The sequence below is a fragment of the Amblyomma americanum genome, chromosome 8 (genome assembly GCF_052857255.1).
Source record: "Amblyomma americanum isolate KBUSLIRL-KWMA chromosome 8, ASM5285725v1, whole genome shotgun sequence".
NCBI classification, from domain to species: Eukaryota; Metazoa; Arthropoda; class Arachnida; order Ixodida; family Ixodidae; genus Amblyomma; species Amblyomma americanum.
The window spans coordinates 93,948,906-93,972,452 of record NC_135504.1 but is presented as its reverse complement, the minus strand read 5'-3'; the positions used below and the strand labels follow the sequence as shown (position 1 = coordinate 93,972,452).

The 23,547-nt window shown below is 43.8% G+C and overlaps 1 protein-coding gene across 1 annotated transcript in view; it reads right to left on the bottom strand.

The window, feature by feature from the left end:
* LOC144100552 (uncharacterized) overlaps positions 1-22,581 on the bottom strand; it is a 44,378-nt gene extending 21,797 nt beyond the window's left edge. Inside the window, exons 1-4 of the mRNA XM_077633466.1 lie at positions 22,481-22,581; positions 19,390-19,484; positions 13,475-13,530; positions 10,468-10,614 (exon numbers count right to left, since the gene is read on the bottom strand). Coding sequence (XP_077489592.1) covers positions 10,468-10,614; positions 13,475-13,530; positions 19,390-19,444 — 258 coding nt within the window. The 5' untranslated portion in view covers positions 19,445-19,484; positions 22,481-22,581. The remainder of the gene's footprint in view (positions 1-10,467; positions 10,615-13,474; positions 13,531-19,389; positions 19,485-22,480) is intronic.
* Positions 22,582-23,547: the final 966 nt, after the last annotated feature.

Sequence of the window (23,547 nt, the reverse complement as noted above, 5' to 3'; positions counted from 1 at the left end):
ACGTCTTAACGCTTAGCCACACAGATCATCGACCCACAACAGCGTACCATCCCCAAACCAATGGTCTAACGGAACGGCTCAACAAATTATTAGCGGACATGATCTCGATGTACGTTGACGTTGAACATAAAACGTGGGATGAGATCTTGCCGTACGTCACTTTCGCATATAATACAGCGACGCAGGAAACCACCCAGTTTACCCCGTTCCGTCTCGTCTATGGCAGGGAGGTCCGCATGATGTTGGATGCGATGCTCCCGTACGGTGATGAAGAGGTAACCCCTGAAGCAGGCAACTTCGTGGAAAACGCAGAGCAAGCCCATCAGCTGGCCCGCTTGAACATCAAAGACCAGCAATCCGTCGATGCTCGACACTATATCCTTCGGCACAGGGACGTGCACTACGAGCCGGGTGACAAGGTATGGGTGTGGACACCCTTGAGCCGCAAGGGGTTGTGCGAAAAGCTTATCAATCGGTATTTTGGCCCGTACAAAGTCCTTCGCCGCCTGAACAGCCTCAACTACGAAGTTGTCCCCGATGGAACTGTGGTCGCCGGCCGTCAGCGTCAACGGCCTGAAGTCGTCCATGTAGTGCGCCTAAAACCGTACTATTCGCGTGACTGAGCGCCGTGTGCACGCTGTGTGTCGCCCCTTTACCTCCTTACCCCCCGTGTGAACTTGACTCTCCTCACCTCTCAACTAGCGCCGGATGTATAATTCACCTCACACCTATTTTTCGTTTGTTTTTCCACTTCTTCTCTCCCTGTACATAACCCATTCCACACCGAGACGGTGTTTGCTTTCGCGGGTGGGGGAATAATGCCACGTGCCGAACGCGCCGCGCGGCCTCCACGCTTAGTTAAAGACGACGACGAAGTGTTGGTTGGCTCCCGAGGCACTCTGGCTCTGTGCTTTGGACCCTGGCTGTCTGATTAAAGCGCCTAGCCTTCTGTTTCCCCCGACGTCTACCTGCACGGCTCCTCAGGTCGTTACAATATTCAAGGGCACTGAGCTCAAGAAGGCGGGAGGAACCTGTGTCCTCAACCCTGTCAATCTGAGCAATGTCAGATGCACCAATAGGCCCGGCACACGGCTTGTAAGCAAGCAGCTTTGGCCGCATATTTTTGTCAAAGACAGTACAGACGTTAGGTAAATGGTAGTACACAATAAGTGCAAATTGTTTGCAAAATATACATAAGTTAACAACGTAATCCACTCCTGGCGGCATTAATAACTTTAGGAGTGTACTCTCAACTATAACCCTGCCAGCTGAGTTCCTTTATAATCTTGAACTGGCTATTATTTCCCTTTCGCAATTAAAAAAAAATATGCTGGCTTTGGAGAACAGCTTTACTGTATACTGCACATGAAATTGATAATTAAACCAGACAATTATTCATTTGTTGCCCGGTGTACTAAGAGAAGAGGAATGCTATACCTTAAAGTCACGAACTGGCTCCACTCTATGAACATAGCTCAGGCAGTTCAAACAATATAAGGCGGTTGCCATTTACCTCTTGTGGCACATCTTCAATTTTCATATATAGTACTTCCAAAGAACTGAACTAAAATTTGAATGCAACTATCTGCGGAGCACTCCTGCTCCACCACACAGCTAAAAATGCTGCTGACCAGACAAATCTAAACAGCGCCTTAAATAATGCTATGGTATCATGTTACGAGCTGGACATTTCAAGCGACACATACGCCGCGTTTCGATGCTTTTTACGTAGAAGGCAATTGTTACTCAAGTTTACCTACTGTTTAGAGGACATTGTAGGAAGAACTATCAAATATTACCGTCATCGCGGTGTCCTCGAAGCGACCGACTTAGCTTTTGCAATGTCGCTCGTTAGTCGTGTTCATACACATTTTCAGACAACAGAAAGCTGTCACTTGTTTAATAAAACACATTTACAGGCAAAGCTTAAACTCATCTTAGAAACTTGCGAGAAATTGCATCAAGGGCTGATAATTAGGAACTAAATGCCTGGATGTGTCAAATAAATATCCCGAAGGTTTGTAGAATAACGTTTAATTGATAATGAGACTCAAAAGTGATAATGAGGCTCAAAATTGAGGAACGAAATATGTAGTTCCTGTTGGCGGCAACACTTTTCTGCTCAAAAATAGAGGATGATCTACTCATATGCTCCTTTTTGGGTTATTTATTCCTGAGTCCAATAAAGGGCATAAAATACGTCTTTTCAAAGAACATAAGTGAAGCTAACTCTTCTTGATTCATGATTAAACTGCGCGAAAGAAACAGGGACAACGGCAAGAAAACACGTACACACACAGAGCGCAGTGTGTGTGTACGTGCTTTCTTGCCGTTGTCCCTGTTTCTTTCGCGCAGTTTAATCATGAACGAGAAGCACCAACTAGCCCGTCGGAAAACCATTATAAAGGTAACTCTACCTGGCAGAAGAAAATCGCGGCTTGGCGTAGCACAGCCAAGTAAAAATTTCGAGTTCCTCTATTACTCATCTGCATAGATAGAACGTTAAAGATCTAGCTGAACAACGCTCCTTCAGTCTTTACAAAAGATAACATTCAAGGGTCTTTTTTTTCTTAAATAGGCACAGCATAGCTTGGCTCCTGAGATACAGCTTGTACCCCACGTTTCACTTCAATATCAATATGACCACCCCCACTGCAGGACAAAGGCCTCTCCCATCTCTCTTCAATATAACCTGTCCTTTACCTGGTGTGGCCACCATATCCTGGCAAACTTCTTAATCTCATTTACCCACCTAGCATTCTGCCGCCCCCTGCTACACTTGCCTTCTATTGGAACCCACTCCGTTACCCTCAAGGACCATTGGTTATCCTGCCTTCACATTACACTCCCTGCTCAAGCCCATTTCTTCCTGTTGACTTCGTCTGCGCATGTCATTAACTCGAGTTTACTCTCTCACTCTCTCTGCCCGCATACCGTCTCTTAACATTACACCCATCTTTTTCTTTCAATAGCTCGTTCGCGTTGGCCTTAAGTTGAACCTTTTCGTTACCTCCATGTTTCTACTCCGTAGGTGAGTACCGGTAAGATTCAGCTCTGCATACTTTTCTATTGAGGAATATTGGCAAACTGCCATTCATGATCTGAAAGAACCTGCCGGATATGCTCTACTAGATTCTTATTCTTCTGTTATTTCCCTCTCAAGATCGCGATCAGCGTTCACTACCTGCCCATGGTACACATATTCATTTACCATTTCAAGCAGCTCGCTACCAATTGTGAACTGTTGTTCTCTTGCGAGAATCTTTAACAATTCTTTGGTTTTCTGCATGCTAAATTTAAGACATACCCTTCTTCTCTGCCTGTCTGACTCATTGTTCATGTTTTTCAGTTTATCTCCTGAGTGATTTAGCACAGCGATTTTGTTGCCCAATAGCAAATTGCTTAGGTATTCTCCATTAACTCTTTATCCCCGCCTGTTCCTAATGCAGGCCCCAGAGCACCTGCTGTAATCTGGTGGTGACTGGCATTGGGGAGATCGTGTCTCCCTGCCTGACCCTTTTCCACATTGGAATTTTATTGATCACTTCGCAGAGTTTTATGATAGCTGTGCAGTCGTTACAGATATCTTTGAGAATTTTCCATAAGACTGTTCTGCACTCTCACTCTGCAACGCCTGCATGACTGCTGATGCTTCGACTGAGGGGTTTTTAATATACTGCGCATTTCTCTGTCATCTGTCTGATAGTGTGAATGTGGTTCGTTGTCGTGTATACGTTATGACAGCCTGCCTGATCATTTGATGGATTGAAGTCTAAGGTTTTCCTGCCTCTATTAGCGATTACTTTAGTAAATACCCTGTAGGCAACGGACAGTAAGCTGATCGGCCAGTAAATTTTCAGGTCATTGACATCTCTTTTCTTAAGAATAAAGATAATAGCGTTCTTCGAAGCTTCTGGAACGCTTGAAGTCATAAGGCATTGCGTGTACAGGGCGCCTAGTTCTTCTAGCACAATCTACCTTCCGTCCTTCAACAGATCTTCTGTTGCCTGATCCTCACAAGCTGCTTTCCCTCTTTCTCTTGCTCCTAAACCTTTATTTTCGTCCTTTGTGCGCTACTGTGCGCTATTTTCTTTCTCATTAAGGTTGTGGTTACATTGACTACGTTCTAAGTTTGTGCTGAACACCTCAGTTGCATTAATTATCTTATCCGCATTGCTAATCAGATCGCCCTATTTATCTCTTAAAGCACACGTCTGGTGTTTGCCTATGCCAAGTTTCCTCTTCAGCGCTTAATGGTGCCTCCGTTTTTAAGAGTATGCTCGATACTCTTCATATTAAACTTCCTTATGTCGGCTACCTGGCGCCTATTTATTAGCTTTGGTAGCTCTGCTAGTTCGATTCTGTCTATTCTCTTCTATTCTCTTACGTTTCTTATATACACCTAATAATACGATATTGCATAATCCTGGTTTGCGTATAAAGCTGCCAGCATGGCCATGCTCTATTCGGTTCAGCAGAAGGCTGCAAAATAAATCTACCACTAATATAGGCTCACTGACTTGCTGGACAATTTCTTCATCCTATATACCTTCTTATTTTGAAGATTAACCGGAAAAAACACTTGCTCAAGCTAAAGATTTGCTTTTCAGGAACATCATCTTTAATTCTTTCATTCTCGAGCCAGGGCGCAGTGAAGAAATTTTTATTCTGTAATAAGACTGCCATCAAATGTACAGAGCATCCTGAGCAGTCTTTGTTGCAATAAATGAAATCTTAATGCTGCGTTCGTGCGCCGGGGGTATTATTTGAGGCTTTCGGCTCTATAACTGGTACTTGGTATTCTCCCTAATAGGCGTTCTATCTCGCCTCAACTTTCTCTCCTCTAAAAATGTCCTTTAGGGTTGACAGTATGCTGAATTGAATAATAGACTCTGTTATAAAATACGGGGAAGGGTACATACCGTCTTTTCCATTTCCTTTTTGCGATCTGTAACAGAAAGCAGCTATGTTATAAAAGTGAATTGCTTTCGGGACTCTTTTCTATGTCCGCTCTGCTTTCTCTCAAACACTCGGTATGCAACACGCTCTTTGCAATTTATTCCACTAGCAGAAATATTCTGACGCGTCTAGAGGGGAAACCCTGTATTTAACTTCCCATATCCTTGTTAAACCTGAATTCTAGCAAAATAAGACGCAAATGTATCAGTCAAGAATAGCACCATTGCGATTTTCTTGTTCGCTGTGCTCTCTTTACTACAAAGTATAAAACTCTGAATCACTGCGACGGCATGACATGCCACTCAGCCCTTGCATTCTAGACATCTCTGTCAGGCGCCTCTCCTCGCGACATGAACCTTATCCAGCGCCCCCTCACTCGCTAGCTACCGTTACTAAATGTGGACATCATACACGAATCTAAATGTAAAATAAACAGTTTTTACAACTTCGTATACGTGAATTTAAAAGCAAACCGAGTGGCAAACGTAGGAAGTATATGGCCAAATAAATGTGTGTAATCATTGAGAAAGTTGTGCAGCGTCTAATTAAAAATCCCGGACAAGAAAACTCGACGTTTGTCGTATGATGTTTGCAGGAGAAGGCGTGACGACTCGCAGTTGCCGGTTGTAATGATTGATTTTTGCAATGATCGGAGTGTTGATTAGTTTCCTGGCACTGCTCGAGCTTTGGCATTGTCCAGTGTAGTACTCATGGCGATTCTTTCCGATGTTAGTTCATCCATCAGGCAGGATTTCCTGATCGAAAAATATGTCGACCTTTGCATTCCGAATATTACATATTGCAAATTAACTCCTTCACATTTAAGGCAGACAGCGGCATCTTTCATACCTGAAATTTGCTGTTTAAGCTTCCTCGAGGTGACGTGGTTGATATGGGTGCTGTAGTCTCTGAAAGCACCGCCATTGCCTCGTTGGCTCTTGAGGAGCAGGAGATGATAGCACGCTTGCTAGCGCTGTTGACCCTTTGAAATATATACCGCGTTTCATAAAATTGCTTATTTACTTAACATTTGTGCGGTCGACATTGGAGTTTGCATGCGCTACCTATAATCCTAACTTGTGCTGACCTTATTGCCACGCAAGAATCCGCCCAGAATTGTGCTGCAAGATTCATTTGTTTTAATTTTTCATACCGCACTAGAGTTTCCGCACCAAAGTTTCAGCTTAATCTTCCCACATTAACCTTTCGTCGCAAGATCACCCGTCTTCTCTTATATCATAACTTTTTCCATACCTTTAATAACGAAGTAATTCCTATCGCACGCACTCATCTTATTTTCCGTAATTGACACCCTAACACCGTGTACCTTGCGAAAGCACGCACGGAAACGTATCACCGTCCTTTTTCCCGAAAACAACCCAAGACTGGAATGACCTTCCATTTGAAGCAGCAACCATCATTAACTTCAGTAGATTAAAAACCGCCCTAGAAGGCCATCTGTATTCATGCTAATTGCCTTCTCAGCCCACCCCTCATGTAATGTCCCTCGTGGACCTTCGAGGAACAAATAAACAATAAACCATGAGCAAGGATGTTCTCTTATTTTCTGCATCTTGCGCTATGACAGCAGGATGATGTAAATAACTGCTTTCACATTACTTAGTTAACCGCTTAATTCCTTCAGATATGAGGAGAAGGGAAGCGCATGTGCAAAAGTGTCACTAAGAGGGCCTCTTACCCCTGCGGAGCTTTTTATGTAAGCGCCAGTGCTGCACAATGTCAGCGGACTGGAGGTCGTCAGAAGGCTGCAAACCGTCGGCGGTTCCCTCAACTGACTATTGGGGAAAAAATGCCTGTATCGTGTCAATTTCCTCTATTTGAATTACGCTGCCTTATTGAAAGGATTGACGTTATTTTGAAATTCAACTGTATTTTGGAGAAAAGAGGCGACTAGAAGACTAAAAAAAATATGCACCGAATACCTTGGCATGTGCATCTTCTTATTTATTTGCAAAATTAACCACTAATCAATTATTGTAATCACTGATTTCGTCAACCATATCAGGCTCATGTCTCGATTAGGCACTGAACACGTCCATATCAAGAATACATCTCACTAGCTTTGAAGTAATAGCATTAAACACATTGGCGAAATTGCGTGTCTAGTTAGGTGAATCTTCTTGTAAGTTTTGAGATATTTTTTTAAATTTTAAAAAGTTTCGATGTTTCAGTGATGGCTCAACTTCTTCTTCAGGAGCGAGATGGGACAATTTGGATCGCAGCTTTAAAGAAATGGTGGTGGAGGGCAAAATTGGGAACGGAGTTCCCTGTTATGAATATTCTACGGCTCTCAGGCAAGGTGCCGGTTACCGAGGGCTATGTGGAGAAAGCTGCTGGGCGCGCCTAATATTTTTTTTCTAGTTTCCACGAGCTGCGTAGCAAAGCTCCTGAGCATAAAAATAAGGTGGCTTGCGAGCACTTCCATCATTCGGAGTGTTTTGAATGTTCAAGACTAGAGTTGCATTGTTTCAAGGTAATTATTCTTGTTTGTGAAGATGTTTAAAAATAAAACCTTTGGTTGGAGGAAGCATTCTGAATGTCGCTACAAAATAACAGCCCTGAATTGCTATCTAAAGCAAAACAACATTTCTTGGTGTATTTATTCAAGTAGTATGCGTACGAGAAGGCCCAAATTGTCTACGCTGAATTTACTGTCGGCGTATCGTACTCCTCAGGAGTCAACAAGTTTGCGGCGAGGCTTTGAAGGGCTACAGCGCCTACTTCAGCTACGTCGCTCCGGGGAAACTTAAGCATCAAAGATTGAAGGTGAAATGTCTAGTGCTGTACAGTATATATCGGGAAGTTCCGAATCATGTGAAGAGTTATTTTCTCTGTTACTTTCTTGACTCATCTGGAGTATCATTAGGCTAAAATGACTTTAAACTCAAGCGTTAGGTTCAGCAACCAGAAAAAACAGGCGTTTTCAAAGAATGAAGTCCAAATAGGAAATCGGTGCCATAGAACTCAGCGGCACCTTTGGTAGCCAAACCACGATTCACGTTTTCTTAACTTAAAAAGAAGGATTACTTTGGGACCTTCGAAGCACATCGCGGAACAAAACTTGTTTTTTTTGCAGTTAATGAAGCAATGTTCAATGTTTTCCAGCACACTATAGAAAGGACAGTTACTATAAGTATACGAATATTTTTCATGAGAAGCCATGTTAAACAAATATAACGTCTGTGGATATTTTAAAGGCAAACGAGGAGTGCAGGAGCAAACTGCTAATTTAATCAGTCGTGTTGTTATATGATGTAAAGGAACGGAAAAAGATAACCCCCTGCTTGTTTAGGTATATATTCTTAAATCAGGCGTTTAAGGCGTGTGTTTGTTACCGCTAGCAGTTAGTGAATATTGACCTAGGATCATTTGCTGGTGCTGAATACATTAACCACCTCCTGTCGAAATGTTTTAGGCGCTGATACCTTCAGCGCTCGGTTCAGCTTCCAGACTATTTTGGGCAGGCCGTGCTATCTGTTATCTGCGCAGGTATATTTTTGCTTGTGGTTATTTTGCGCATTTACAACTATAATGGCTCGTTCTCACTAGGCAGACGCGGCAAAAACTGTAACACTGGCATGACGTTGACGTCGGGTGGCAGCGTTGCAAGCGAGCGACGCCGGCACCGCCAGTAATTGGACAGACGCTTGGATGCCCTAGTCTTTTCGGCTGTCGAGCGAAACCTTCATGCTGATAAGACCACTGCCTGAATGGCCGTTGTGTTCTCTCATCATCATCATCATCATCGTTATAGCCTAACTACACCCAGTGCAGGAAAAAAGTCTATACCACACCTATCGAATCAACCATGCCCTGTGCCAGCTCCAGCTGCGGCTACTCTATCCCCGTAAACTTCTTGATGTCGTCTGCCCACCGAAATTTCTGCGGCACCCTGCTACACTTGCCTTCTGTTGGAATCCACTCTGTTACCCTTAAGGACAATGGGTTAATTTACCTTCGCATTACATGGCCTGCCAATGCCAATCTCTTCATCTTTATCTAGACTACTATAATATTAACCCGTGTTTATTCCTGACCCACTGTGCCCTCTTCCTGTCTCTTAACTTTTTACCTGTCATTTTTCTTTCCATAGCTCGGGGCGCCCTCCTTAACTAAAGTTGCACCCTTCTCGTTAGCCTCCACGTTTCTGCCCCGCAGGTGAGTACCGGTAAGATACATCTCTTATAGGCATCAGTCTCCAGTGATATTAGTAAAATGACATTCATGGTCTGAGAGATTCTCTTCTTTGCGCTTATTAAAATCAGAGAAACGCGCAAGTAAATTTCATAGGCTGCACTTTCACACCAACATGCGGAAAAGACTAGGCAGAGTTTTACTCAGCGCTGTCATCCTTCACAGACGAGTATACTTAGCTTGTCCACAGGGTACGTGAGGGTTATGCTGGGTATTGTGAAGAGAAAATTCACTTTTTTTTTGCGAAGTCAAGTGGCGATTGAGTTTAGTTCTGTCAACAATGACCTGAAAACCACTAGTGTTTAAAGCCCAGGACGACTAAGTTTAAGCGGGAAGTGGCGATGCTGGGCGGTGTGACCCGGTCCGTTGAGGAATGCTGAAGGTGTTCGGCAGGAGCAAAATGCCCGTCGCTTGTAGGCACCGAATTGCGCCTTTTTAACTCACGCAAACGGTCTCTCATCCTACGTTTTGCATAATTTGATTGAAAAACCTATTCAAAGGTTTACAAGAGCTGGTCCTTCGGGCAACAACACTGCATAAAGAAGCAAATCTGCAGCCGATGCAAACAAGAGTGTATTATTGAACTAAGCGCAGAGCTTGCGGAGTATAACTAGTAAACGAGCAGTAATTTATGTTAAATGTGCAGTTTATAACTTAAGAGAACTCTATTTCAGAAGTGCTGAGGAAACATGGAGCGTACGCTCCATCTTCAAGTTTAGCCCATGTGAGCGTGCATAAGAAATTTTATAACTCCATATGGCCGGCCGTCACGGTAATTCATGAAAATACATAGTTGTTACGGACCACAAGACTCCCACAGAATGAAAAAACGGAGAACTGGAGCAGTAGGCTCAAAAGTAACTATGTCAGAAGTAATGCGCCCATCATTGACCTAAATTACTCAAACGTCCCTGCTGTCCTTACCAGCCGAACGCTAGCTGCAGCAGCGAGACAAGCTGCTGCATAGTATGCTTGGGTTGGGCCTCATTCCAGGAGCCCATTGGTTTTAGCCGCTTCTCTTGTCCGGTTCACCAGCGAAAGCTGGTCCTCCGAATGCGAGCTGAACAGCGCCGCCTCACAGTCCTCAGTTGTTGGATTATTGATTCTTAGCATAGCTGGGTTTTTCTGGCATGCCCATACCATATGCTATAAATCAGCACTTAAAAGCAAAAGTAGCAGTGCGGTTTGTACGAATTTAAAACATAAAGCTAAATTCGACAGAACTTATAGAAGTATTCGATTGCAATTGGAACTTATGAAGTTTTTTTTTGCGCGATGTAATGCAATACTTACGTTGATCCTCACCCGATACGTGATTTGGTGGGAATATCCGAGAACCGATTCGCGGGTCTTTTTAGTCGTCCAGCATTGCGTACGAAGTATATGTGGGCGCCGAATCACACCTGAGAGTAGGACCAGTCTTTGACTGGAATTTAGCAACTGCGTAAAAAAACATGAGCAGCCTGTTTTTAACTAAGACGCACCAAGTAATGCCGGAAATACATTATTAAAATGCTGAAGAACTCAACTTTTCTTCGTGCGCAGGAAGCGCCACGGTGTCTCAAATTTGCTGCGCGCAAAGTGGAAATCAGAGACACAGAATTCATGAATGAATTTCTCGTCTGGATATCACAAAGAAGGTTCTACAGCCAGGAGCCACGCACACCAAAGACAACTAGACACACCACAGCATTCAGGCCTGGTCCCCACCAAAGTTAGAGCAACCTCGTCCTCTTCATCTAGCGACTGCGTACATTTGCACTACCCTCTCCTAGGCAGAAGCACAACTTAGTTGCGCAAAAAAGTTGTCAGCGGAGGCTGAGTTGGTGTTGTGGAGGGGCCTTAAAAACGTACGACGTTCACGATATCAGTAGGTCCCACAGGGGCCGGCTGTGTGGTGAACAGCTACCTGATTCCTCAGGTCATTGCCCTCAGCTCTGTCAGAACATGATAACGGCCCGAGTGAGGCGGGATCAGATTTTACATACGCCGAGACGATAGGTTGGGAGCCACATGAGGGCGCGGTATGCAAGAGAATTGAGGCCGTCACAGTGGCAGAGGCGGTAACGTGTCCTTTTTGCACGTCTTGGAGGCGCGCAGGTGGCCTCGAGAAATACGGCTAACTGTGTCAAACCGGTGACCCCAACAAAACAGCAAGAACTGCTGTAGTAATTGGGAATTAAAAAGCAGTCAAAGAGCAGCAAAGGGTATTGACGAAAGATGAGGAAGAAGGAAAATAATAGCTGGTATCCAGAAGGAAAAAGATATTGGCGAACGTTCCGAAAGTTCAAATGATGTCCCAGTCACAATGATTATCGGAAGCGGACACACATACGGCAAGTTCGACAGATTTCGGTTGAGGTGGTGGGTAAGGAACTTCGTCCGGAGTCAGCAGGGGGTGTCTGATCATAAGGTGAATGCAGGAAACGTGAGTTTTGAGCTGCGCGATTTCGCACGTAACGCTCGACACCTGACAGAACATGAGGATGGGGCCAGGGCGAGCTCTGGTGGCTCGATAAATAAAATTCGAAGTCAAGGAGGACGAAGAGAACGAAAAACTACGCAGAATGTGTAATACATTCCAATGAGTACGAAAGCATAGATTTCTGCTACTTAGAAGACGATGATGAGGGGCACATGCCGCGGGACGGAGCGCCCGTGCTATGCCAGCTGCAACAACGCGACAACACGACAACGGACCATTGTGCTCGAGGTTATTCCTCGTCGGCTTAGAACTTACGCACTAAAATGAGAGAATTTTTGCCCAAATGCAATCAACGTGCGAAAGCCCTAAAGCATGAACGCTAGCAACAACGATAAAGGTACAGAATTTTCTGTTTGTGTCATCGCGTCCTCACCTCTGTTTATCTCAAGCGGTAAGCCTGGTTAGCTTTTTCTCGTGTTTGGATCTACACAATACCCAAGCCAATCACCCTACGTGGGTTTGTGTCAACGACAGCACGAACACACATCTGCTTGGCTGCGGCGATAGCCTTTGCTGTCGACCACTGGCCAGCGAAGCTGAACTATTTGCGCCACCACCGGTTCCAGCCCACTTCGCGGAAATTATTGTTCATTTATATTTATTTTTTATATTACTTGGCACAAACTGAGAAACATCGCAATGATTTGCTCGGGATTTACCCATCGCAATAGTACTCGCGGGGTAATAAATTCACAAACGAAAGCCTGTGTTTTCATTTTTATCCTTACGTCTTCTGCGGTACGCGCTTAATATAATATGGGACGTGACAAAAAATCTTAATGTGGGACCTGACACTGCACCGATGGAGTCACTGAACGGAAATAGTCTGCAAACTCTGTTCGCCAACACGACTTTTGCGCAATGTTGGCGGCCCTCTCACACCGCCGAGACATAAGCTCTTAGGAAAAAACACCATTTCGTGCAGAAAAAACATGTCAAAATCTTCCGCGCCGACGGCTCAAGAACTTATCACAACGGAAAAACAATTTTGGCGCCGCGTCTCCGCCGTCTCCGTGGCGTTGATCGCGGGCGATTACATTGTCTGCAGAGCCGCGGAAACCGGAGACCTGGTGCGGTGCCGAGTTGCTAGTTCGTTGGTCTGTAAACTCATCGGACGAATACCTGCCCTGTGCGGCTGCTGCAGCAATAGTTTTGCCTATGTTTCGCGCCGTAAATTCTGGCTCACACGTCGCATACTTATCATAGAAAACGTGCCTACAGAGTACGCCTTCTTCCTTCCGAAAAGCGTGCGGTAGAAATTGGAATGTCTATGCGAAAAAATATAATAAATGAAGCAACGCAATGCCTCTTTTTTGCTATTGTCACGATTTTTCAGAAACGTGGACAAATATCTTGTGCTCACATATAAAACCCTATACCAGCTTTGTAGCCATCTCTTCAGATGATCTATCCTTGAGCTCAAACCAATAAAACCTCCTACATTACATCCCGTAATAATTTAATCCTGTCAACTATCGCGATAGCTCACATTCATCGCTGAAAACGAACCCAGCCTGTTTGCACGAGCGCCTCGCCAACCGGTCTGCCGCCACCCGCGCAGAGTCCTTGCTGGCTGGTTCGCCCAGCTTGACGAGTCGCCCGGCGGGTCTGTTGAAGGTAACTGGGAAGATTGCTCTCTGTATTGTGTCCATTACTATATTGAAGAAAGTTTGGCTTTTGAATATAATAATAATCATTTGAGATTCGCGTCGACAAGAAAGACAATTAGACTCGAAACACGTTGGTAAAAATGTGTTCCAGAGGTAAATATCGTGTAATGCTGAAAGCATGCTGATAAATGGGTTGTATATTTACCTTACGCACGAGGTACTCCTTTTCTTCATCGGTCACTTTTTTTGTTCTAAATCCATCTAAAAGGAAACAAATGTGCAATAATACATCTAGGACTTATAAAAGAAAATCTTACAGCGCGATGCAAGACACAAACCAAAGACAAAAGAACACAAAAGGATAGAGAAGGCTATGAATCGTCTTGTGTTTTTTCATCTGTTTTTGTGCAATTCTTGATGCCTACACAAAACTTGTGTATTAAACCGTCTCAACTCGTGTAACAGCATGCACAAGCAATCGTTCTGTTCTAATTCATTATTAAAGTGCAATGAACGGCCTATAAAAACTTTTGACGACAACCTATACATTGTAAAAATTTGCAGGCTCTTGAATGCACTTAAGCACAGAATGTTCCACACCCGAAAGCGAAAGGATGAATCAAAGTGAGGACAAATTTATCTAAGCGTTTCATTTTCTTCGACGACACAAATCTTCTAAGTCATATAGCTTAGCTTAATTGGCCGTGAAGTGGAGCCAGGAACGCTGTTTCTGTTCCTGCACCTGTAGCATTCACTGCAAGCTATGTACGTTTTTAGTGCAAAAACGGAAATTTGAGTACTAGTAATTAGGTCACCATCAAACGATGCGCACAGTGACGCAATGTCGAACATACAATTGGAACCTTTAGGAATTTTTATGAAAATTTTTCTTACGGCAAATACCTTCCACAGTTGCAATGGCGTTATGCACACTCAGCTTTCTTTCCTCAAACGAGGAATTAAAGGCTATTTTGCAAGGAGTATTGCGTTTCTTGGTCTTTAGCTGGGACCAACTCTTTCGTTACCTTCTTCGTGATATCGGTTGTTGTCATGTTCGCGTTCCATAACACTGACCTTTGCTGCTCTAAAAGGCTTCTTAGTTTGTGGAATATATAATTCATTCTCTTCATTACATTCGGAAGGAGGTCCACCACAGATCTACTTTGGCATCTTCTGCTCTTATATTCTCCTTATATGTACTGCAGTTAAAGTAATCGGTATAGATAGTATTGACTGATTGGTTGATTTATGGATTCACTGATTGAGTGATTTATTTATTTATTTATTTATTTATTGAACGATCGATCACTGCGGGCAAAGTAGAGAATGCGGAAGGGCTCATGGCCTCCTCAGTAAGCTTGACGCATACGTCTCATTAAATGTGCAAATTGGGTGCTGTACTCTCCACAAAAGACCTGCGTTCCGCACAAGTCACCTAAGGAAGGAATAGGCATATTCGGCGGGGAGCATAAACGCCTGCGTACACCATCTAGGAGTAAAATTAGTATGAACGTGGTTTTCATTTCCTCGCTTGTTCATAAGCGGAATGCCCCATATATAAACAGCAAACAGCGGGTGAAAATTGTGATTAATGTTAATTTAATGCACGGGAGCGCAATCAATTTGTAAGAAAATGCGAAGTTCCTCCACGGACATCTTACAGTGTACGTATATGAACCCCCAATTAAAGCTTTATGGCAAGCGTTAGAAGGAAAAAGAAATTGAAAAACAGTCTTTTGCAACATACTTCTCTAAGAGAGCTTGTCTTGTTACGTGCAAGAGGTATAATATACTTGCTGAATTTTAACTTCGTGCAAAAACTTATCCTAGAGGCAACAAGCTAAAGATATCTATGGTCGTAATGTTGCGTTCGCAGACGTGGAGCATGTTTGAACCTACCTTTAATTTACGATATGGGCATTTTAGGAGGTTTGCAGGCAACGGGTGGACGCAGCTGGCAAAGGGCAGGGTTAATTGGAGAGATGATGGGAGTGGCCTTTCTCCTGCAGTGGGCGTATTCAGGCTGATGATGATGATACTGAGCCAGAGTACCCGGGTTCGAACTCGACCGCGGCGGCCGCGTTTCGGAGGAAGCGAAACGCAAAAGGTTCATGTGTGTCTTGCGATGTCAGTGCACGTTAAACACAACCTGGGGATCTTTAACATGCACTGACATCGTTGGGAATCTAACATGCACTGACATCGCACAGCACACGGGCGCCTTTGCCTTTCGCCTCCATCGAAACGCCGCAGCGGCGGTCGGGTTCGAACCCGCGAAGTTATGTTGAAATGAGTTGTATGCTACAGGTGAGGGTTAGCTTTGCTTATTGTGCTGTCAATTGTTCCACCGTAGCGTCACTTATATGTTAATAATGACTTAAACCTGTCAGATCTGCCCCGCTATGCGCACAGTCATTTATAATAGTGCATAGTTCACTCTCGCAGTCACCATCTATGCACATATTCACTCATAGTAGAACATAGTCCACTCCAGAAGTCCGCATTCATGCACATATTCAGTCAAAGTAGAACATAGTCCACTGAAGTGCCACCATCTATGCACACATTCACATAGTCCACTCCAGAAGACACAATCTACGCACACATTCAATTACAGTAGACACCATAGTCCGTTCCTGCTGTCACCGTTTAAGTGACAAGATCATTGTCCAGCATGAATGTGAAAAGAAGGCGTGCAGCCTCCCATCTGCATCTATGTTCCACTCTGGTAGACAATGTCCTGAAGTGTACTGTGACGGGCTCCTGTCTTCTTGAAGGAAGCGATCATCGCATACCTTCACTCGTTCTACTCTGGGCAGTACATAATATAATGTTCTCTATCCGCACGAACACACCACATAAAGAACATAGCGGAGACGATGCCATGCCCGTCTTATGCATCCAGGCAGCAGTACGTGCAGAGCCCGTGCGAATTCGATGTACTAGAGTGGCCTGGGAACTTCTCAGTCCCTTGGTCACAAAGGGGCTTGTGGGGCGCACTCTACAGGGTACTAAATTGATCGACCACGGTTTCTCTGAAGTCTTTTTTCATCTTGAGGTACATTTTTGTGAATTTCTTGACAGAGCCTTATGGACGACTGTCTGCCACCTCATTGCCTCTGACTCCTATGTGAGAGGGCACCCATTGGAAATATAGAGCAAAGCCTCTGCTTTGCAGATTCTGCACCAAGCGTAGAGAGCTTATAGCAAGGTATCAGTACGGAAACCGCGCTCTCACCTCTGAAGCGCAGATTTTGAACCAGTTGGAATGACAAAAGGTTGTGCCGGACAAGACCCTAACTTTCGTTGAGCCGCCTCAATAGCAACACTTTTGGCCGTTGTGGAAGATACGACAGCAGTAAAGCGTACAGACCTATTACAGTCCAGAAAAAGAATATAAAAAGCCGCTGGGCTAGCTTGTTTGACCTTGTCCACAGAACCATCCGTGAGAATTTGAAGATGGCGGACAACCTCTTTTTCCAAACGTTCAAGTACGAGCGAATGCGTTGCTGCCAAGGGGAGGTGCGCTTTGCGCTCACATAGGGAATTGTGACCTTACAGTCGAGGGTCGGAAAAGACCAGGGGGGTTTCAACCGTTTCCTTTGCCTTCGAACATTAAGGGCTAAAGAACTAAGAGTATTAAGCGCCAAGCAGGTTTTAGACTCTTAACTCTTGCAGAGCCGCTGGAGTAAGGATTGCCCAGCTACCGTATCTCCCAGGCGGCCAAGATGCATTAGAAGTCTCTGAGAAGCGACAAGGCTGAGAGGGTTTTATAGAGACTCATAAAGTACCGCCTTGTTCGCAGCCGCCTGAGGAACTCCAACTGTTCTTCTTAGGCCCTTTCTGTGGAAAACTTCGAGACGTTCAAGTATTGATGCCGAGGGGGAAATTAAATGTAAATGATACTTTATGCGACCGACCACCAGCACTACATGAAGTTTGACCATTGAAAAAGGCTGCTTTCCCTTTGCTCACTTGCACTTCTACGGATTACATTGGGACGCGAAGATAGAGATGAGACAATCGCGTGGACAGCATTTTGTCACTGTAGACGGGAGTCAATGACGCCCAAAAACGCGTGTGATTGAATTGCCGGATGCAAGAGTCACTAAGGTCTGTCTTCAATTGTGCTTGACGTCTTCCTACACCTGGAAACAGAACAAAGGGTACCCCGCATCATTAGCTGAGCGCCCTAACCCCTGAGCACAGCGCCGAGTCCCCACCTCAAACGAGATAAATGAGACAGTTACTGCATCATTTCTTTTCTTCCAAAAGTGATTTTCAGTTTTTTCCTGTATTTTCTTGAAATTTCACCCTTCTGATAGCGAAATTATAGAAATTTACAACTTCTTGTGCTGCAGTGATCATATTTATAGGTCGGTGTTTTAAATATTTTTTCAAGAGAATATATTTTTTGAAAGTTGGGCATGAATAGCTTTCACGAGAAGTATTGGCAATGCCTTGGTATTGCAGGCTTGATGCAAGGGAGCTGCATAGGTCACCTGTGGCTTGCTTATTTCTCAGAATACATTTATCGCTGGTTTCATTGAATTTTGAAAAAGATATCTGTTTCTTCAGCATAGACGCACCAGAAGAACTACTCAAAGATGGCATGCACTAGACCACGTAAGTGTGAGAAGAGACTGTGACCCAACTCTCTGGCTTCCTTCGAAACAAAGACAACTCTATCGCTTAGTGCAAAGTGCGATTCTTCTTGAACATGCTGCACGCCATGAAGTTGCACCCGGAAGATAATCTTGGGCTCCGTAGAGGTTTATATGATTGTTCTATTGTTGACTGAGCTCTGCAAAACCCGCGAGCGATATGGGAACCGCTGGCCACTAGGTTCGCTGTAGCATTTTACCTATCTTTAGCAGAAGGGATACATCAACCCCTTCAGAGTGTTCTCACTGAACTCACTGCTCACTTCGGATAGTATCGACAAAGAAGTGAAACTTGAAACAAGTGCATTTTTGATTGTAGGGCATTCTCAGAACTCCGGAAGTACCGGAAAATTTTGAGCCGATCGTCAAAGACCTACCAAACTTAAACGCAAACTAGGCGCCTAACGTTGCCTCACAATGACCTTACTGCGATAGTGGTGGTTAAGCCTTGCATCTGGGCCTGAGCCGCGACCTGCTTCCAATCCCACAGAACTTCTATGAGGAAAGAAGTCCTGTGCCCCGCGGGCCATGGTCTGACGGCTACTGGTGAGCATCGGGAATTTCCTTTGCGCTCCCCATGATATGACCTAAGTTCAACAACGCTGCAAGTAACTTTGGTTTCTGAAGTCTCTCAACTGATAACGCTTTTAATATTTGTCAAATATTTATCTCTAATGGCATTTATAAGCACTACTATATTAGTTGACAAGTAAATAATTGGAATTCTCTTAATCACCTTGCTAGTCACCATGATAATTTGTTTTTCTTTTTGTCTTCGCCAACAATAGTACTACCATCCCGGAAAAAAACGTCACTACACCTCTAGAAGACCGTTTTGAATGCATTGTAGAGTATTTTACCGCAACACCTGGTTATCTGTGCTATAAGACCCGTGAATATAGAGTAACGCGAACGACATGTTATATAGACATTTAGGTTTGCGACTGCATTGTTGTTAATCATAAATGTCTTTGATGGAAGGTAAGGAAGAGGGTCTTCATGTGACTTCAGGTTTTATCCGCATTTGTGACGCTTGAATGAAAAAGTAGAGCTATCTCCACTGATTACTGCTTTTAAATCAGTTGAATGCGCTTTGAAACATTCCGTCGGGTATTATCGCTTAATGTTGTTTCAGGGCCATTGCCACGGAAAGCAATGCGCAACAACGGCTAGCGAGTAATCTTTAGGCGTTGTCCAATGAGCTACACTCAGAGCCTGAAAAAACAGCGGTAAGAAACATTTCATTCATTCAGTGAATATAAGAAAATCAGACCTCACTTTCACCTAATCGCTGATGGCTCTGTAATAGAGAAAGGTCGGATACATTGAGGAAAGACACCTTTTACTCAGATGTCTTGTACGATACAGCGTGGTTTCTGTTTAAAAGACACCTATCGACCAGCAAGAGTAAAACTGACTTCGGCAAGGTCGCTATAGCATCTAAAATGTTACTCACCTTGGCCATGGCACGAAACCAACCAGAGCATTGTGAGGAGCTGCGCTGCCCGCATCCTGTGCTCCACCAGGCTTCCAATGTTACCGCTGCAGTAACTGTTGCAAAAGTATACTATATTCTTTTGCTCTAAACATAAAATAAAAAACACAAAAATTTCACGTCACATTAACATCTAGTAGGAACGATATTAAAGATTGTTTTAGTTTCTGGTGTCGACTTTGGCAAAAAAATGACATTGACTTAGCTTTATCCTTTTTTTACAGAACAATACCGCTTGCATTCAAGATAGCTTTGATTGCTTCTCGGCGGTTCAACAAACAAGCCCTGAACCTTCATATAACGTAATTTGCTAACAAGAAAGCGCCAGTGATTATTTGGTACAGCATTCAGAGAACTACGTGCAAACTTTAGAACGACCTTTGCAGATAGCGACAATCTGCTCTACCATGAGTGGGACGAAGAAAGCCGCCGCAAAATGATTAGAAAATAGAGGAACGAAATTATAGTCTGGCGAATGTGGATATTCCTTACAAAATGTTATCGAGACCTCATTTTCGGAAACACTGCAATCAAAGCCGACCCTGAGAGAGTCAGACAAGGAGGAACAGTGCTACTTCAAATTTTCCCATCTCTACCCATTTTGTGCCCTATTGTTCTGTGTGTGCTTTTGTTGTACATAGCATTGTATTGTAGAGGGCTCAATATCAGTTGCGCAGGTAAGGTGCAAGGCACTTGTTCTGAGTGAGGTTCACTGTATCTTCAAACTGCCATGCAGAAAGACACTGCCTTCTATTGAGGAAATGTGAGTATCATTTAAACATTGCATTTGGATATTTTCGTCGCCGTTCGTTATGGCTCACATATTAAGCTTCAGTCGGCCATCTCCAGACTTCACTTTTGCGGCGTTTATTGTCGAAGTTCAGTGCACGGTGTATATGGTGGTGGAATGCTTTTCTGCACGCTCTTGTTCGGCGGACAGCTAATGGTGGGGAATTAAGTTAGATTTTTAAATTTCGGCTACTTGACTACAGAGGTCAAGGCGTAGAAAAAAAGGTTTATTCTGCGTTTCTGTGGACTTTGCCGCCTACAGCTGTCTCAGTAAAGTGTTAAAATTTTGAGTTGTTGAAACGGAATTGAAATATTGAAGTATTTAAATCTCTGCATTACATACCTTGCGCGTATCTTGCCTAAGTAGATGGGGAGTGCTATTGTTGTAAAGATGTTTTGAGAAATATGGTATATTACGGGCCTTATCTGAACAATCTGAAAATCACTTAAAAGGTAGGGTAATAAGCGTTACCTACCAATTGGTTCCAAAAATGTTTACCGCTTCTGTTACCAACACAAAGGAGCGTACAAGGAAAGCTACAAGTAAATAGAACGATATTGCACACTCCAAGTGATAATATCATCGCCCACATTGGTAACTAAGCGCTTTCATGAATGCAAAAGCAGTCGGAAAACAGCAAACGATGAAGAAGTTCAATCGATTTTGTCGACGTGCTTCTGTAATTTTTTTTAACTGAAACTGAAGGACATCATAACACCGTATAAGACACCATCAGAAAATAAAGCTTCTCCTCACGTCACTGCCTCAAATATTAGTGACTGCCCTTCAAGAAAACCGCGAGTTTCAGTTATGGGAGCACAAACTCACCGAGTGAATTGCGACACGTTGCGATCATTGTGCGTGAGGTCAGCAGTTCTCAGTGTTCACAATAAGGCATGGACGCGTTTGTGTTTCGTGCATTGTCGTTTTATATATGTGTCCTGCTAAGAAAGTGGGAAAGCATGTGGAAAAACACCCGTTATATGTCGTTCAGTTTCGCAAGCTCCTGGCACTTTTATTTTCGATCAGTGCCAGAGGAGCGGTCGCCACGTTTTCAATTGCTTATTCTTTCTCTTTTACTGACAATGGAACTGAAACGAACACCTTTAAACTAAGAAAGTTAGGTCCTTGATGTCAACTGTTGCGTGTGCGGAGAACCAAACACACGTGTGCCTCCGCATTCACACGCATCAAAAAGGTTCCACACTCCGCTATCCTTTGCCTGGATTCGGCGACTGCCGGCTTCCTTCATAATTGTTTCATAACAAGCATGTCATATTTGTCACATGCGCAGCATAACGAGTCCGCCCGATGTTTTATATGTAACGATGGACTTCCAACATGCCTCAGCCTTTTTCTTAGTTCTGGAAGTGCATGTCTAGTATACTAGGCCTTCCTATGCTCTCTTCTTTGAACCCTTGCTGTGTCGTGAAAACTCGCCGCCAATACTAAAGTTCAAGCATGTGCCGTGTCCTTCTGCATTCGCTGATGAGATCCTCCCTGCGGCCGATTAGGCCATGCTTGGTGGCTTCCTTCTGACAATCACCCATCGTACAAGATTCAGCAAAACGTTGCGCGCCTAGATGCGGAGACAGGCTCAGTTCTACCGGGACTGTTTGTATGCAATGCAAGAATCTTAAGCGATGGTAACCAGAGACGAGCGTGCCAGATGTGGCGTGAGTGTTCCAGGCTGATCGACCGATATACGGAGGCCTTCTGGCGCCATATTTTGCACAGCTGCTGTCTTGCAAGAAGGTCTCGACAAGGAATAGGAGGATCTGCACACACAGTTCACTGTGCACTAAGAAGGAATTCTGCTTTTCTTTCAGGCAGCTTTTGATCAATTTTATTCATGCACACCTACACCAAACTAAAAGAGACAAGGTTGAACAAGACTGTTTAATTACAAAACGACTTGATATTACGTGAAATTAACCCATTTGCTCTTAACTGCTGTCGACTTAGTGAAATTATTGAAGCGCTTACTTTTGTACAAGTAGAGGAATTTTTGAAATCAGATAGCAGAGAAGGCACAATGTCGCCCTTGTAAAATGCGACAACGCTCAATATTTTTGTTGGGCAGACCGCCAGATGGAGCTAAATGGCAAAAGATGCAGAGGTCGACAGCAGCAAGCTACACTGCATGGCTGGCAGGTAGCGAGGCAGCGTGAGTGATTGTCCGTGACTTGGAGAACCGCCCGAAACAACTTCAAAGCAATACTTCACATAGAGGGCAGCAGAAATCAGGGAATCGTCACTCACCTTGCAGCTGCTAAAGAAGGAACGTGGACTAAGCGTCGCTCTGAGCTCGATTGTTGGAAGGTTAGAAGAAACCCAGCAGCGAAGCCGGACAGCGGGCTGCAAGCCCTTTGTTACAGAGAGGGAAAGGCGAGCGTTCCCAGAAGTGTCATGTGAACACCTGTTTTCAGAATAGTACAAATGGAATATGGTCGTATTGATTGTGGAATCCACCATTGTGATTTCATGTGGCTTGTAGCCGTGCGTGTGCAGTGTGCACGGAAAGGATAAGGGCATTTCTATAATTAAAGCGTTGAGTGGTCCCTCATTGGGAGCTTTAATGTTTCTCCATAGCTCTTTACTCCACAAAGTAACGGTCCTTACGAAAAATAAAAAAAAATACTTTCATGATGCACGTAAAAAGAGAATTGACATTTGCTCAAGCAAGCGCAATTTTATCTACGAAAACGGGTCTCCGTTTAGTCATCTTAGCTTCTTTCCTGAAAGAGTTTAAAAAACACAGCCACACACACATTAGAAGCATCAATGAAAGATATATTTCCGGAAAATTATCTTCAAAAATGTAGTCATCCGTTATTGAAATGCTTTGCTTTTCTTGTATAGGTAGAGCTTATAAGTGTGCAACAAAATTTGTTAAAACTTCTGAATTCTCGTTTAGCTATGTTCCGCAGTGCTTACATTAGATGAGATCCAAAAAGTGGTTGCGCCATCAGGTGTTTGTTTCCCCATGAAAATGGAGTTATTATTGTGATTTTTAATATATTCTGCATAATTGTAAATTTATGGTTTTTGTAGCCTAAGTTCCCAAAAATGTTGACAAGGGCATTGGATGAATGAGATGCAGATGAACAGGGTGCACCGCAGATAACCCCTTTACTTACAATTGCTACATTAGGATAATGCCTTGAAGTAGTAGGTGGAGATTATTCCTTCCTAGGTTGAGCGGAAGAAAATATCAGTGATGTCCATTGCTATGATTACTCTTTCTGAGGGTTAGATTATTCGGCAACGTAAGATTGAAAACGTAAATTTTATTTTTTGACCGAAATAGCATTTCTTGAGTCAAAGGT